General features: G+C 42.5%; 1 protein-coding gene across 6 annotated transcripts in view; it reads left to right on the forward strand.

The window, feature by feature from the left end:
* The window catches only part of Flnb (filamin B), a 145,532-nt gene that overhangs the window by 71,064 nt on the left and 57,660 nt on the right, over positions 1-16,808 (forward strand). For all 6 annotated transcript variants that reach the window (XM_076841327.1, XM_076841344.1, XM_076841372.1 and 3 more), the window contains exons 5-11: positions 5,058-5,176; positions 5,974-6,051; positions 7,539-7,701; positions 8,472-8,669; positions 12,298-12,435; positions 13,949-14,075; positions 15,947-16,083. In XM_076841327.1, the coding sequence (XP_076697442.1) occupies positions 5,058-5,176; positions 5,974-6,051; positions 7,539-7,701; positions 8,472-8,669; positions 12,298-12,435; positions 13,949-14,075; positions 15,947-16,083 (960 nt within the window). The remainder of the gene's footprint in view (positions 1-5,057; positions 5,177-5,973; positions 6,052-7,538; positions 7,702-8,471; positions 8,670-12,297; positions 12,436-13,948; positions 14,076-15,946; positions 16,084-16,808) is intronic.

Consider the following 16,808-nt stretch of genomic DNA (forward strand, 5'->3'; position numbering starts at 1 on the left):
GTCTAAAAGCAGCAAGAGGAAAATGGCATCTTACCCAAGGGGGCAGAATAGTTAGAATGAATGACAGGTTTCTCATTCAAAACCATGGAGGCCAGAAGGACATAACACAACCTTTTTCAAATATTCAAACAGAAGAATTTTCAAGCCAAAATCCTGTATCGAGGGAAAACATCCTTTAGGAATGAAAAGAAACCATTACATTCTCAGACAAAGGAAAACTGAAAGAATTTGTTTCTAGCAGTCCTACCCAGAAAGATGGCCTTTTAAAGGAAATTCTTTGAATAGAAAGGAAATCTAAATTAAAGAAGAAATTGTGGGGGGGGCTTGGGTTGTAGCTCAATAGCAGAGCGCTTGCCTAGCACCTGTGAGGCACTGGGTTCGATCCTCAGCACCACAGAAAAATAAATAAATAAAATAAAGATATCGTGTCCATCTACAACTAAAAAAAAATATTTTAAAAAAGAAGAAATCTTGGAATAGTAAAGAGAAAGAACATGATGAGTAAAAATGTATCTATTTGTAGGAGACGTCCCTCAACAACCACAGACTACCAAAATTCAACCAGAATGAATTAGATAACCTGAACTGATCCTATAAACATTAAGGAAATTCAATTTGTAAAATTTAAAAGCTCTGAAAAAGAAACCTTCAGGCCCAGATAGTGTCACTGGAGAATTCTACCAAAAATTTAGAGAGGAATGAAAACCAATTTCATACAATCTCTTTCAGAAAATTTGAGGAAAGAACACTTATCAGTTCATTTTATGAAACTAATAACCAAACCAAGAAAGATACTAAAAAAAAGAAAACTGTAGGCCAGTATTCCTCAGAGTTTAGATGTAAAAGTCCATCCCAAAATATTACATATAAAATGACATATATCATGAACAAGTGGAATATATTCCAGTCATGCCTTCTGGCTCACTGTTGGAAAAATCTATCAGCATGATCTGCCCTATTTCAGTCACTGGCTAATAAAGAAAAATTACATGACCATATGAATTCAGAAAAAATCACCTGACAGAATTCAATATCCACTGGGCATGGCGGCACACACCTGTAAGCCCAGCAGCTCCGGAGGCTGAGGCAGGAGGATTGCAAGTTCAAACCCAACCTTAGCAACTTAGCGAGGTGCTTAGCAACTCGAGACTCTGTCTCTAAATAAAATACAAAATAGAGCTGGGGATGTGGCTCAGTGGTCGAGTGCCCCTGAGTTCAATCCCTGGTTACCCCCACCCCCCGCAAAAAATCAGTATCACCCATGAGAACTCAAAAGAGGGACAAAGAGGGAACTTCCTCAATTTAACACAGAATACCTACCCCAAGAAATCCATAGTTAACACTACAATTAGTGGTGAAAGACCTGAATGTGTTCCGCTAATACTGTTCTTCAACTTAAAGGTTGAAGCTTCCAACAGTGAAGTTAGACAAGAAAAGACATACAGATTGGAAAGTCAGAGATAAAACTGTCCCTATTTTCAGATGAATGTCTTATTGTCTTTGTTGAAAATCCCAAAGAATCTTAAAAACAAAAAACCCAAAGTGGGAAAAAACCTTCCTTGGATGAGTAAGCTCAGAGAGGTCACAGGATCCAAGAGCAGTGTACCAAACTCAGTTCTGTGTCATAGAGTATATACTAGAGGAAACATGTGGACCTCTGAATTAAAAATAGCATACCATTTACAATTTAATCAAAAGGAAAAATGAGAAATTGGTATAAATCCAATAATGTAAGTATAGAGCTTATAGAGTAGAAACTACAAAAATAGTGATGAAGAAAGAAAAGATCCAAGTGGAGAGACATTCTGTTTCACATGGATTATAAAAGGTCAAACAGTGAAGATGTCCGTTGTCCCCAAATCATCATGTCAGCATAATTGTTGTTAAAATCCCTGTAGTGGTTGAGTGTTTGCCTAGCATACTTGAGGCCCTGGTTCAATCCCTAGCACAGCAACAAAACTTAAAAAATGAAAAAAGAGAGAAACAAAACAAGAATAACAAAAACTCAGCAAGCATTTTCATAAATAGAGGCAGGATTCTTCTTTTAAAAGGTGTATTGAGGTGCGTATCTGTGTGGTACGGCATGTGCCTAGCCTGCTTGAGGCCTTGGGTTCAATTCCCAGCGTTACCACAAACAAAAACAAACCCACCACTCTTTTTCCTAAGATCTCTTTCTTCTAAATTTATCAAAACAAGCCCCCCAAACAGTCCCAAGCCAGGCCATGTTGTCTGTTTTACTTTGTGCTATCCGGTCACCTCAGACAGATACTCCATAGAGTATAGTATTTCTTTTCTTGTCCCTGTCAGGGGTCATTTATAAGAACTTGCGGACTGGATTTTACTTCAAAGATGTTTTGAAACAAAACTTTTTGTAGCTAAGAGGATGAGAAGACAAGCTAAAATGTTTGCAAACCATATATCCAGCCAATTGCCTGCACCTAGAACATCTAAGGAATTTGGAAAGCTCAGTAGTTGAAAAATGAATGGTGACAACAACCACCAAAAATTCACCTAACCATCCAGCCAGAAAACAGGCAAAAGACAGGAACATTTTCACTGAATAAAATATACAAATGCATAGAGGCATATGAAAAGCTGGCTCAATATTGTTAAACATCAGAAAACAAGAATTAAAACCAGTACCCTAACAGGGGCTAAAATAAAAATTAATGATGACAAGCTGGCGAGGATGCAGAGAAACTGGATTTGGATCACTTCTGTTTTGCTGGTGGAAATGTGAAGTGGTATAGCCATGCTGAAACAGGTCTTGGCAGTATCTTTAAAATCAAAACGAGCTGGGTGCAGTGGTGCAAAACTGTAAACCCAGCAGCTCAGGAGGCTGAGGCAGGAGGATCACAAGTTCAAAGCCAGCCTCAGCAAAAACAAGGTGCTAAGCTTCTCAGATCTTGTCTCTATATAAAATACAAAAATGGGCTGGAGATGTGGCTCAGTGGTTTGAGTGCTCCTGAATTCAATCCCTGGTACGCGCCTTCCCTAAAATCAAAATGACTAGCTGGCATGGTGGTTCACAGCTGAAACCCCAGGAGTTTAGGAGGCTGAGACTGGAAGATCACAAGTTTTAGGTCAGCTTCAGAAACTTAGAGAGGCCCTAAGCAATTTCATAAGACCCTGTCTCTAAATAATAAATAAAAAAGGCTGGGAATATGGCTCAGTGGTTAAGCGTCCCTGGGTTCAATCCCTGGGACCATAAAACCAAAACAATACAACTAAACATGCAACTATAATACAACCCAGCAGTTACACTCCTGATATCCCAGAGAATGAAAGCTTATTGTAAAGGAAAACCTTTTTCTTTTTATGTCCTCACAACTATGGGAGAAAACTATTTCAACTCTTAGTACTTTATTTACTTCTGGTCACCAAACTGTAAATTTTTTCTCACATTGACCATTATTCCAATTTATTATTCAGCAACTGCATGTCTTGTATTTTCAGTTTGATTCTGACACCGTCTGGAGGCAGCACAGGCAATGTTCGTTAAGGGCTCAGTCCTTAACTGTACCCACTTCATACACCAGTCATAAGGAGTGGGTCCTTAGGTTCACTCACAATTTCTTTCTGACTTGGCTACGAAGTGGAGGTCACCATGACCACCTCCATCTCCTCAGGTTGAATCAGTTGCTAGTGGGGCTCACAGAACTCAGGGAAGCACTTACTCATGTTTACTGACATAATACCTGATAAAAATGGATACCAGATGAGGAAGTCTATAGAATTAGGTTCAAAAGGGTCCTAAGTGCAGGAGTTTCTGTCCCTGTGGAGTTGGGACGGGCCATCTCCTGGCACATGAATGTGTTCACCAACCTAGAACCTTCCTGAACCTCATATCTCTGGGATTTTTATGGAGGTGTGATAAATACTCATCTTTAGCTCCTCCTTTTCTTTAAAAGAAGAAGGTGGGGCGTGGCTGAAAGTTCTAGGCTTCTGATGACAGGTCTTTCTGGAATCCAGCTCCCAGGTAGGAGCCCACTAAAAGTTGCCTCATTGCAACAAAAAATGCTCTCACCCAGGAAATTCCCAAGTGGTTTGGGAGCTTTGTGCCAGGGACTGGGTTGAAGACCAAACATTGGAGCAAAAGGTACTCCTACACCTTTAGCACTTAGGGAATTACAAGAATTTTGGGAGCTCTGTGTCACAACCAGGGGTAGATAATACACGCTCACACATACAATTATTATTATTATTTCACATTTATGTTCTCACAAACCTGTGAATATTTATGGCAGCTTTATAAGTAAGAGACAACTGGAAACAACTCAGATGTCTTGAATGATTAAGTAATCCCAGAACATGGAATATTACTCAGAAATGAAAAATAAGTGTTGTTATAAGCAGCAACCTGGATGAATCTACAGAGAATTTCTAATGTAACATAATTTGAAATGGTGAAATGGTCGAGATGGAGAATAGATTAGTGGTTGTCAGGGGAAAGAAGAGGGTAGAGTTGGAGGGAAGTGGATGAGACTCTGAACAATCCCTGTGGTGATGTAGTTTTCTGTGTCTTGATCCTATCAGTGCAATACCTGGTTGTGATATTGTACTGTACAGTATTGTACAGGAGTTTTGCATGATGTTACCATGGCAGGGGGAACTGAGTAAAGGGTGTTGTACCTTACACCCGCATCTATCTCAAATGAATTTGCTTCGTTTTGTTAAAATAAAAAATGGAATTGAAAAATGATCAAATATGATTTTTAAAAAATGTAATCAATACAGAATGGTGTTTGAAAAATGAGCCTTCTTCCTCCCCCACATTGCTTCCCTTAAGGCAAACTCTGCTGCTAGTTACCAACACATTGTGTTTCACCATTGTCTGAATTGCTCTATTTCAGAATTGGGTGTTGCTTATTTAACACGGACAAAAAAACACGGACAAAATTAAGGCTTTGGACCTGACTGATTATCCTGACCATGACAATTTGTCCGTGTCTCATGTGGGATTTGCAGGGCATGGTCCCATCTCTCTGTTCCCTGAGAGAGGCAAAGCAGGTGATGGCCTGGCCCAGCTTAAACGTTCTTGTGTAAACTCCTGACAGGAATCGAGCCCACTGGGAACATGGTGAAGCAGCCGGCCAAGTTCACTGTGGACACCATCAGCGCCGGGCAGGGAGATGTGATGGTGTTTATCGAGGACCCAGAAGGGAACAAAGAAGAGGTATGTTGGAGGACACTGCCTCTCCCATCCAGAATCCCCTGGAGACTAGGGATCTTTAACAGGTTCAGGGTCTGTGCCTCTGTTTTCTACATTTTAGCTCATAATGAAAATGTTCTTTATCAAAAGGATACTGAAGCTCACAGTGGCTAAAGTAACTTTCCTGAGAGCTGTGCTTTGAAATATAATAGAATTTTTGATTCCCAAGGGCACAGTGTTTATTAAATAAAGAATGTTTTGGATTTGGTAAAGACCTTGTTAATTGAGGTGTTAGAAGATTCTGGGAATTCTTGCTCCATTCACTTTCTTCCCATACTGACCTGTCTTTGGGTCCTTTCTTAGGGCATTTGCACATGCTCTTCTTGCTGTTTGCTTATTTTCTTAGGACCATACTTTATTTCTAGCGTTTAGCACAATCTGAAATTCTAAGCTTACTGATGTATTATCTATTTTTCCCTTTGGGGCAGAGACATGCCCAACTTGCTTATTGTTTTATCTGGCATTTCATAAGCTCTTAATAACTTCTGAGCTGACAAAGATTTGTGTTACTTGCTTCGTGTTCTGTCTCATCTGGACAGTGCCAGCCCTGAGACAGTGAGTCTTGAGTTGGTGCCGCCTGGTCTTGTTGCTATGATTTGGGCTGCTTCTCTCCTGGCATCCCCTGCAGGAATGGTGGGCAGGAAATAGCAAGTGCCTCCAGGGTTCCTGCTCTGCCTGCCTGCTGCAGGATTTGGCTGGCACAGCATGCTCTTTACTTACTCCCAGCACCTTCTCCAACTAATTTTCATCTTCCTTCCCAGGCACAGGTGACCCCTGATAGTGACAAGAACAAGACATACTCTGTGGAATATCTGCCCAAGGTCACTGGACTGCACAAAGTAAGAAGAGGCGCCATGGCTCTGGCTTGGGCTGCTGTTTTGGCCTTTTTTTGGGGGGGGGGTGGGGAATATATGCACAAGAGAGTTTAGGAAGTAGAGTTTTTTGGGTTGTGGTGCTAGAGGTTGATCCCAGGGCCTCTCTACCACAGAGCTATACTCCCCAGCACAGAAGAGTGAGGTGTTTGTTTTGATTTTTTTTTTTTTTTTTTTGGTGCTGGGGATTTTACCCAGGGCCTTGTATTTGCAAGGCTGAGCCATATCCCCAGCCCAGAAGAGTGCTTTTCTTGAGTTAACGTCAGTTATCGAAATATCCTTGCTCATTGTAGATAATTTGGAATCCCTGTGAATCAGTCTTGAGATATTAGCCAATTATTCTTGAGATATTTGCCATTGTTGAAACCCCACAGGCAAGTTCTTTGTAATGTCATAGATCCGTCTTGACTCCACCTTTGGGTGGCAGCTGAATGCCTGGAATGTAGATGCTTCAGTGACTAAACTGGTCCTTAGTGCTTCCTTGAATTCCCCTTTGAGGTAATCTGGAGGATCTGTCTACATTGAAACTTGGGGATTGAGGAAATGGCCCACTCAGTCCCTGGAGAAATGACTTTGATGGAGCCTGCAGGCCCTTCCTCTCAGTGCCTTGAGTTCTGTCTGAGATGGTATCCTGTGGCCCCGAGGGCAGAGGCTTAGACAGCCTGCATGATAGGAGGCTTGGATGATACAGGAGTGTGCCCTTCATTGGAAGGAAATTCTTAGCAGCACACCAAGGCCAATCCCTGTATACCAGGCCCAGATTGAGACATAGACACTACTTACTATCTTGGGCTTTGGTGAATTCACCCAGAACCTTGGCCTTAGGTTCTTCTTATACTGCTAGAGCATCATGAATTTGACAAAAGAGAAATCCTGAAGGGAAGCATTTATGATGTCATTCATTCATTGTAGCCAATCATGGGTTCACATGAAACCCAACCTAAATCCCTTGAACAACTTCAGTCAGAGAAATATGACTCAAGTTTCAGATGGAAATTATCGTACTTTGTCCCAAATCCGTGTATCTAAGAATGATCTTGTTCCCTTGGAAAACACTTTGGCTCTGGGTTTGAAATCTTGGGATTGTGCATTAAATACTGGGGGAATAGTGGCCTGTTCCATAGCCCCTTATTCATGTCTAGAGATTCTTGTATAAGTGGTTATTAATTTCCTTTTAGAAAGGCTAATTGTAGCTGGTGTGTGTGTGTGTGTGTGTGTGTGTGTGTGTGTGTATGTATTGCTAAAGGCCTGATGTCCCAGACACAGCCTGAGGCCAAAGGAGAAGGTGTGGTACTCACTGAGGTTGCTTTACTTTTCCCAGGGCTCCTGGTTTCAGCTCTTTTTGTGTGTAGCCTTGAGAAGGTGGAAAGAAGGTCATCAGTGCATGAGGCTTGCTAGTGGTCTTATGAGGCATATGGAGGAGGAATTATAGCTTACTTCTTTGTCGTTTGCAGGTCACAGTCCTCTTTGCAGGACAGCACATCTCCAAAAGCCCATTTGAAGTGAATGTTGACAAAGCCCAGGGAGACCCCAGTAAAGTCACTGCAAAAGGCCCAGGTTTGGAAGCTGCAGGAAACATTGCTAATAAGCCCACCTACTTTGACATCTATACAGCAGGTAATATGCCATTCCTCCATGGATTGAACTTTTGGACTTTCTTTCAAAGCCTGAAATATAATCCTCAGGAATTTGAAGGATTTGAGATACCCTACCTCTTATCTTTTGGGGAGGGTACCAGGGATTGAACTCAGGAGCAGTTGGCTTCTGAGCCACACTCCTAGTCCTATTTTTTATTTTATTTAGAGAGACAGGGTCTCAGTGAGTTGTTCAGAGCCCCACTGTTGCTGACTTTGAGCTCGAGATCCTCCTGCCTCAGCCTCTGGAGTCGCTGGGATTACAGGCGTGTGCCACCATGCCCGGCTCCTCTTGTCTTTTAGATTGAACAAACAAACAAAAAACCTTTTTCCAATGTGTGAGTTGCATTTTTCAAAATCAGCTTTTCTTTTTGAAAGACTTTTCCTCAGGTTTGACTTTGATTAATAATCAATTTCTTTGTGCGTGTCTGACTTCATCAAATTTTCCAAAGACACTAAAGTTTAATAATCATATACTACACCAAATTCTGTGTAAGGTCTTACAGGGGGAAAAAGAATGAATAAGAAATTTTCTTGAATTCGTTGACCTTCTTTTCAATTTAGAAAATAAAGGAATGTGAATCAAAGAGAAGTTCAGCACTAGCCCCGTACTCCAAGATCACAGCTGTGAATACCTTGGCGTTACCTTCCCAAGTGTCTCTCTGACCCCTTTTGTTTGCATTTTGCACTGATCAGTAGTGAGTTTTCTGAGAGCGGAGAACTTGAGCTCATGAAATGCTTGCTGTTTCACAGGAGCTGGCGTGGGTGACATTGGTGTTGAGGTGGAAGATCCCCAGGGGAAGAACACAGTAGAGTTGCTTATAGAAGACAAAGGAAACCAGGTGTATCGATGTGTGTACAAACCACTGCAGCCTGGCCCCCACGTGGTCAAGGTCTCCTTTGCCGGGGAAACCATTCCCAAGAGTCCCTTTGTTGTGCAAGTTGGGGAAGGTGAGTGACAGTGTGGCCAAGTACATCTATTTTTGGCATAGATACTGTGTGTGCCTGGACTCTGAGGCCTTGAAATTGGCTGAGGCCTGACACTGAGCTGTCCTCTCTTCTCTTTCTGCCAGATCCACTTCAGTGGGAAATGACTTCTTTTCCTCAGTATGTTAATACTAATACAGTTTCTGTCACTGTGACAAAACACCTGAGATAATAAAATGAATAGGAGGAAAGGTTTTTACATTGAGAAAAGGTTCACTGTTTCACTGTTTCAAAGGTTGCATTCTCTGGTTGCTTGGTTCCGTTTCTTTGGGCCTGTGGTGACACAGTATATCATGGTGGGAGTGTGTGGCAGAGGAGCTGCTCACCTTGTGGCAGATGGGAAACAGAGACAGTAAGGGGCTTGGATCCCAGTAGCCCCTTCAGGGACACATCCCAGTAACCTAACTTCTTCCTGCTAGGTCCCACCTGTGACACCTCATCTCCCAAACTTGTGGACTTTGGGGGGACATTTTAGATCCAATCCATAGTACAGAGTGAGCATCCCTAATTCAAAAGTCCAAAGAATCTGAAATGCTTCAAAACCCATAGTACAGAGTGAGCATCCCTAATTCAAAAGTCTAAAGAATCTGAAATGCTTCAAAACCCAAACCGTTTTAAGAACTGACACGATACTCAAACAGTTTCAGCTTTTGGAGCATTGTGTATTTTCTGATTAGGAAGTTTCAACCAGTAAAGTTGATACAAATATACCCCAAACAAGAACAGTAGAAACTCCCTGAAATCTGAAATGGTTTTGGTCCCAAGCATTTTGGAGGCAGGATGTTCAATCTGTATCTTCTATGAGCCACACAGAGACCTAAGTATATTAATTTGTGTTAGCTCACTTAATGAGTTAATTCCTCAGAACACTCCTACAGAGGAATTGGCACCTGTGATGGAGTTGGCAGCAGCAGGTGCCCTGCAGCCTCCTTCTCTTGGCCTTGGCTGGCTGCCAGGCACTTAGCATGACTGCATCTAATCGTCACACTAGCCTGTGTGCTACAGGTGCTATTACTAGTGCCAATTTGCAGGTGGAGACCCTGAGGCTTGGCTAACACAAGGTATCAGCCCTATGAGGTGTCAATAAGAGTAGCTGTGTGGTCTCTCTGGACCTGCCTTTAACCACTCTGCTAAACTCCTATGCAACAAGGAGCATACATTTTCCTCTAATATAGACTTTCTCCTGACTTGGTTGCTCTTTTTTGTTGGTTTGTTTTCCAACTCTGCTGCCTTTTCTAACCAATACTTGCCTTTCCCTGTTCTATCCTCCACATCTGCATCTGCAGACTTGGCTTCTTCTTCCGAATCCTGCCTCTGGGCCAACCTGGACCCCGAAGCTGTTGGCTTCCTAGTTGCGAAAACTGGGCCAGAGGCTTTTGCTTGGTAAGGGCTGGTTGGGTGGGGCGTCTGTGCCAGTTCTTTGTGCTTCTTGTTATCATCAGCTGAGTCTGTGCTGTTTGTGTGAGTTTGTTTCAGGAAATTCCTGTGCAGGTGTTATTACAAATTGCACAGCCAGACCCTAAGCATACTCTCTAATTGCATTTAAACATACCTAAGGCTTTGCAGGATGGCAGAAGATCTGGTGGTTTCCTTCAGACTCTGCAGCTCCACTTATTGTTTACACGAACAGAGCAGTTACCCTTTTGATGTTGAGGCTTCTGCATGTATTCAGAATTTCCATGAGTGTGTATATATCTTTTAAGACACATTTAAGACTTCTGAGGAAGTCCTGTCATCCTGTTGTGACTTATTTCTGGTGTGACCATCTTTTCTTTTTTTGATAAAGAAAAAAACCCCAAAATGTCCAACATATTCACAAATAAAACTCTTTTTAATATAAGGAAAGAAAGAATTTGGGACAGTGTTCACAACTCAACTAATGTTCCCCAAATTATTCTTACCTCATGGACTGTCCTTGTTTCTGGAACATCCATTCCACCCATCACTTATATTATGCAGTATTTAATCAGTAGACCTTCTCTTTTGATTTAAAAAAAAATTATTTTGGTAGTTATAGATGGCCAGCATGCCTTTGTTTTATTTGTTTCATTTTTATGTGGTACTAAGGATTTAACCCAGTGCCTCACACATGCTAGGCAAGCACTCTGCCACTGAGCTACAACCCCAGCCCCCTCTTTTGATTTTTCTCCCCTGGACTATAGTGATTTTATATTAAAAGAATCTTAGCCAGGTATGGTGTATCAAGCCTATAATTCCAGTTAGGAGGCTAAGACAAGAGAATCACAAGTTTGAATCCAACCCAGGTAACTTAGCAAGACCTTGTCTCAAAATAAAATAAAAAAGGACTGGGGCTGTAAAGGAGCTCAGTGTTAGAGCACAGTACCTAGCATCACAACAAAATAACAAAAAAATGTCCAAAAAACAAAACAACAACAACAAAAACCCCAAAATTAAAAGCTCTATCACATTGGAAAAATCAGTGTCACTTTAATCAGCTTTTTTTTTTTTTTTTTTTTTTTTTTTCCACTTTTTGTGACCAAAAGACCTGACAACATCAATAGTAAGGATGAAAATTTTATTTTGTGGTATGCAGTTTCAGAGGTCTCATTCCAAGGACAGCCAGCTTCATTACTTGGGACTCAAAGTGAGGCAAAACATCATGGCAGAAGATTGTGGTGGAGAAAAGTGACACTCAGGATGTCACCAGGAAGCAGAGAAGAGCTTCACTCACAAAGAAAAAATATATACCCCAAAGTCACGCCCCCAGTGATCCACCTTCTCCAGTCACACACCCATCTGCCTATAGTTACACCCAGTTAATCCCTATTAGGGGATCAATGCACTGATTAGGTTAAGACTCTTCGAACCCAATCATTTCACCTCTGAACTTTCTTGTATTGTCTCACACATGAGCTTTTGGGGGACACACTTCTAAACCATAACAAAGTGCTACCATAAACTTCCATCATCAATTTCTTTAACTTCAAGCATGTTTGTGTGCCTCTTCAAGTCAGGAGTGTAGCATTTACTGCTGATTCTTGCTTTTGTAGCTGTTCATTGCCAAGGGCCTTGTAACAGCCAGCACAGAAAGGCTGGTCTGCGGAACTGGTCTCTCTTGGCTCTCTTTTGTTTTGCCTGGCTGTTCGTGTGGAGGACAACAGCAATGATTAGACCTTTAGAAATGGCTGACCCAGGGTTTGGAACACAGATATTTTCAAGCACTGTATTTTCCAAGTCGACTTGAGAAAGTGTAGCCTTCCCAATTACTGGGCCCTTGAGGAAGGCAATGAGGTTTGAATAATGTCCAGCACTCAGTCTTAACCGCCCTCTACCCCATGAAAGGGATAAATGCCAGGACCCAGGAGCACAGTGAAGGTTTGCTGCATTCTCCTGTTTTTTGTTGCCAAAGTAACATTCCCCAGCCTTCTGTGGTATGGCTGGACAAAATTATGCTGTGTCCTTCTTTGCTGGTTAGTGTGCTCCCTGAATGGCATCGCTGGTCTTGGGCAACTGCTGCATATTCTTTGTGCAAAGCAAACATTTTCTTGGTGGGTGGCTCCAAGTTACCTTGGCTTTCTCATCTGTGACTAAAGAATGAAAGGTTGAACTCATGTCAAAACTGTGCTTGCAGCCTGCAGTCCAAATGCCTGCCGGGCCAGTGGCCGAGGCCTGCAGCCCAAAGGTGTCCGCATCCGGGAGACCGCAGACTTCAAGGTTGATACCAAAGCTGCTGGAAGTGGGGAGCTCAGTGTAACTGTGAAGGGTCCTAGTAAGTGCTCCTTTCTTTTCCCATCTCAGGTGTGATTTCAGCTAATTTTTCAGTCAGGGCAATTTGGATTTCATCCCACATACAGTCCGGATTGATTTATCCCAGAGAGCTATGACAAAGATTTAAGACTCTCTGGCTTCCATGGAAAAGGGAGCAGTAATTGATTAGTAATGTCTGCCCTGGATGTGGGCTAGAACTGTGGGTGGCTTGACAGTCTTACATTATATTAATACCTCTGGGAGTAGAAAAAGTAGTGATGCAAGGGAGTTAGGGAAATGTTGCTGTGGGAACAACTTGAAATGGTCCATTTTTCATTTGAGGAGACCGAGGCCCTGAATAGAAAGTTCTTACTCAAGATCACATAGCTTGTAGGCACCTGAGCTGGTATTCAAGCACAGTCTCCAAGGCCGATGATTTCTCCAGCACAGGTTGCATTTCATTGACTATGAAATTACATCAGTTACTACAGTTAGTGAAAGGGAATCATATTTCCCCAGATGAAGTTTTCATTGGAGATAAATGTGTGGAAGGCAAATTACACCCAGCAACCCATTCTTTGCTCCCTCTTTTGGGGAGGAATATGGCAGATATGAGGTCAAGCATCCTCCCTGCTCACAAGTTTTTCCCTGGTACAGAGATGCAGCTCTGCATTTCTGGTTACAGATATAGCTTACTGGTGGCTTTTAGTTCCTTGGCTTATGGGATGTGAGCTTCCTGTGCCAGGACTGCTCTCATCTTCTGTGCTTCCATTAGACTGGGGCAGAAGGGTTCCAAGCTCCAAAAAGTTAATATTTGGTCTCAGAACACCAAATTTTGAAGCAGAATGTGCCCCGAGGGCAGCCAAGGTTCTAAACTGCCCAGACCTGGAGCCAAGCTGTGCTGTGGCTGCCCTCCCTCCCAGCTTGTTGCAACAGGAGTCAGGGAGACATGTTTTCCTGACCTTGGAGACTTGCTTGACTCAACGGCTTTCCTGGCCAAACCTCAGGGCTCAACATAAAACAAGTTCTAGCCTGATGGCTGGGTCTGGGGTTTGTGGTATGGCATCTAAAACCCATCTTCTCATAGATAGCGAACATAAGGGCTTTATTGCTTTCGTTGTCCAGCGTTAGCAAAAAAAAAAAAATGATATCCTGGGATGCACAACTTAAGTCAAATACTCAGAAAGGTTCTCCCTCCCCAGTGTTTAAGGGGGAACTGAGAAGGGAAATGTTGAACTGTAACTAGATTTCTTACATAGATCCACAAGGTTCAGGACCTCAGGGTTCCTCAAACCTGAGAGAATTATCAGAAGCCACTTTGCTGTGAAATCTTCCATTTGTTTACAGTCTGAAGCAGAGATGTGTCTGCTTTTAGCTTTCGAGTCCTCTCCCATGTTTTGGGGGGCCTGCCACTCTGCATTGGCCCACTTGATTCTTAGATGGCTTACGCTTTGTGGATATTGCTACCTTTCTATTCTTATCACCGTTGTGAGGCTAGAATTGCTCTGGCAAGATTGTGTGCTTCCTTCCTGCAGAGGGCCTGGAGGAGCTGGTGAAGCAGAAAGGCTTTCTGGATGGGGTCTATGCATTCGAATATTACCCCAGCACCCCGGGGAAGTACAGCGTTGCCATCACATGGGGGGGACACCACATTCCAAAGAGGTGAGTCTTGGGCTGGGGATGCTGGGGACGCATCTTCTCTGGAGGTGTGCTTGGCTCAGGGCAGACTCACAGGCTGCTGCTTCCCAGGCTATAGGAAAGAAAGAGTTCTCCTTTGTTGATAGCTGCCCCCACCCCCGCTCCAGCCCAGCAGCACACAGACACTTGGCTTGTTTGCAAAAGCAGCAGAAAAGTTGCTGTGGTTTCAGCTGCCTTACTTTAAATCAGATGCTGGTGGTTCAGGGCTGGTGGGAGGCAGGGAAGCCAGAAGGCACAGTTATAGAGAGCAAATGGACTGTGTGTGTACACCCTCATATAAACTGAGATTCTCTTTTTTCAATGAATGCCTCTGTTCACAAATGCCACGGAGGCACAGTCTGCTATGGTTTACATTAAACCCATCTACGTGAGTTCTCTCAGGACCAAGGGACGCTGTCTACAGCTTTGCCTTGTGGGCGGTGAAGTTTCCACTCTGCACTCATATGTGTTTTCCAGCTCTCCTGGGGGCAGCTTTACATTCTGAATTAGTTTAGTTTGCCTCCAGAAATATTTGAGTGTTACAGTAGGCACCCCCTTATCCACCAGGGATACATTCTAAAACTCCCAGTGGATCTCTGAAACTCAGGTCATGCCAAACCCTATATGTCCTTTGTTCTTTCCTAGACACACATATCTCTGATAAGTTTGATTTATAAAATAAACATATTAAGAAGATTAATAGCAGTACTTAATAATAAAATAGAAACAATTATAAAAACTTACTGTAATAACAAGTTATATGCATGCAGTCTTTCTGAAAGTATCTTCCTGTGCTGTGCTCACTCACTCTTTTTGTGCTAATGTGATGAGGTAAAGAGAAGAGAATGATGATGTAAGTGCCCTGGCGTAAGATTGGCTACTGTTGACCTTCTGTTGATACATACTGCCTTTGACTGCATGTAACTGAAACTTTAGAAAGTGAAACAGAGGATAAGTGGGGACTATTTTATGGTGTTCTTGGTTTCTAGGCAACAAAGTTAAAACATGTTTGTTTGTGTATATGATAAAATCTGTTGTGTTAGTCAGCTTTATATAGCAGTGACCAAGTTACCTGACAAGAGCAACTTAGAGGGGGAAACCTTATTTGGGGCTCATGGTTTCAGAGGTTTAGTTCAGGGTTCTGAGCCTGAAGTGAGACAAAACGTCATGGTAGAAGTGTGTGGTAGAGGAAAGCTGCTTAGCTCATGGTAGTCAGAAACCAGAGAAAAGACAGAGTGCCAGGAGATAGGGACAAAATACATAATCCCCATAGCACACCCTCATTGACCCACTTTCTAGCCATGTCCCACCTACTACAGTTACCACCCAGTAATTTGTTCAAATTATTAATTCATCACATTACAGTTAATAAGGTTATAGCTCTTATAATCTAATCATTTCACCTCCTAAATTAATGCAGGAGCTTTTGGGGGACACCTCATATTTAAAACATACCACCTATTCAATCTGTTTTTCTTGTTGTAGCTGAAGTAGGATATGGAGAAGTGTGAACTTTTCTTCTCTCTAGGGCTTATAGTCTGGACAGCCCTGCACATAAGAGATTAATGACCAGCAAGATATGCAAGGCACTGAGGCTTGAGGGCCAGCCCAGTGGCCTCTGAGCTCCTGAGGCAGCCACATTACATTATATTGTTGCATAATAATGGCTTTGAGGGGTCCTTTGTGGGGGAAGAGCTTGCCTGGAGTTTGGGACTCCTGGTGAAAAGAGCAGTAAGTGGGAAGAATATGTGTTAAGAGTTTTTAGCTGTAGTTAGCTCCTTCTTCACTCTTCTTTAATGTTGCTTCTAAAAAAGAAAGAGAAAAAAAAAATGTTGCTTCTATTCCCTTCCTTCTAGCCCTTTTGAAGTTCAAGTTGGTCCTGAAGCAGGCATGCAGAAAGTCCGTGCTTGGGGCCCTGGCCTCCATGGTGGAATTGTCGGGAGGTCGGCAGATTTTGTGGTAGAATCCATTGGCTCTGAAGTGGGGTCTCTGGGTAAGTGGAGGCAGCTGACCAATAGCTTCTGGATGACTGAGGATTTTAGGGCACGGGGTGTCCTGGTGTCAGGTTGGGTGGGGGGCCTTGCCCAGCTTCACCACCCACCACCCTTAGCTTCCTGGCCTCCTGACCACTCCAGGTCTTCTCTGGTTGCTGCTGTACAAGTTCAGTTCTCTTTCCCCTCCTGCCTTTCCAGTTTCTACTGCCTCTGGCACCAGCATTCATTCATCCACTAGACCTTGAGGGCAGAGGCCTTATGTGGGTATTATGCCTAAACAGTGCTTAGAACATAGTAGTCACTTAGCAATATTGTTGACTGCCCTTAGTTTAGATGAATGAATTAATTTTGCTAAAATTTGAAGTTTGGGTACTAAATATTCTTTGAGCCATGACAACATATTTTACATATGCATCCAACTTTTTATATGATCATTTTAGATTAGAAGTCAGCAAATCTTTTCTGTAAAGGGCCAGATAGTAAATATTTTGTGGGTTATTAAGGTCTCTGTCACAGATATGTGACTCTACCATTGTAACCTAAAAGCACCTGTGGAAATGTCTGAATATGGCCCTGTTTCAGTAAAACTTTATTTATAAATAGACAGTGAGCCAGATTTGGTCCTTGAATAGTTTAGTGACCTATTTTAGGTAAAGAAATTAGCAAAAGAGGGAAAAATAAGAAATCATATTTAATTTTCCATACTGGAAAGATGAATCATCTT

This window comes from Callospermophilus lateralis, chromosome 1 (genome assembly GCF_048772815.1).
Source record: "Callospermophilus lateralis isolate mCalLat2 chromosome 1, mCalLat2.hap1, whole genome shotgun sequence".
In the NCBI taxonomy this organism is placed as follows: domain Eukaryota; kingdom Metazoa; phylum Chordata; class Mammalia; order Rodentia; family Sciuridae; genus Callospermophilus; species Callospermophilus lateralis.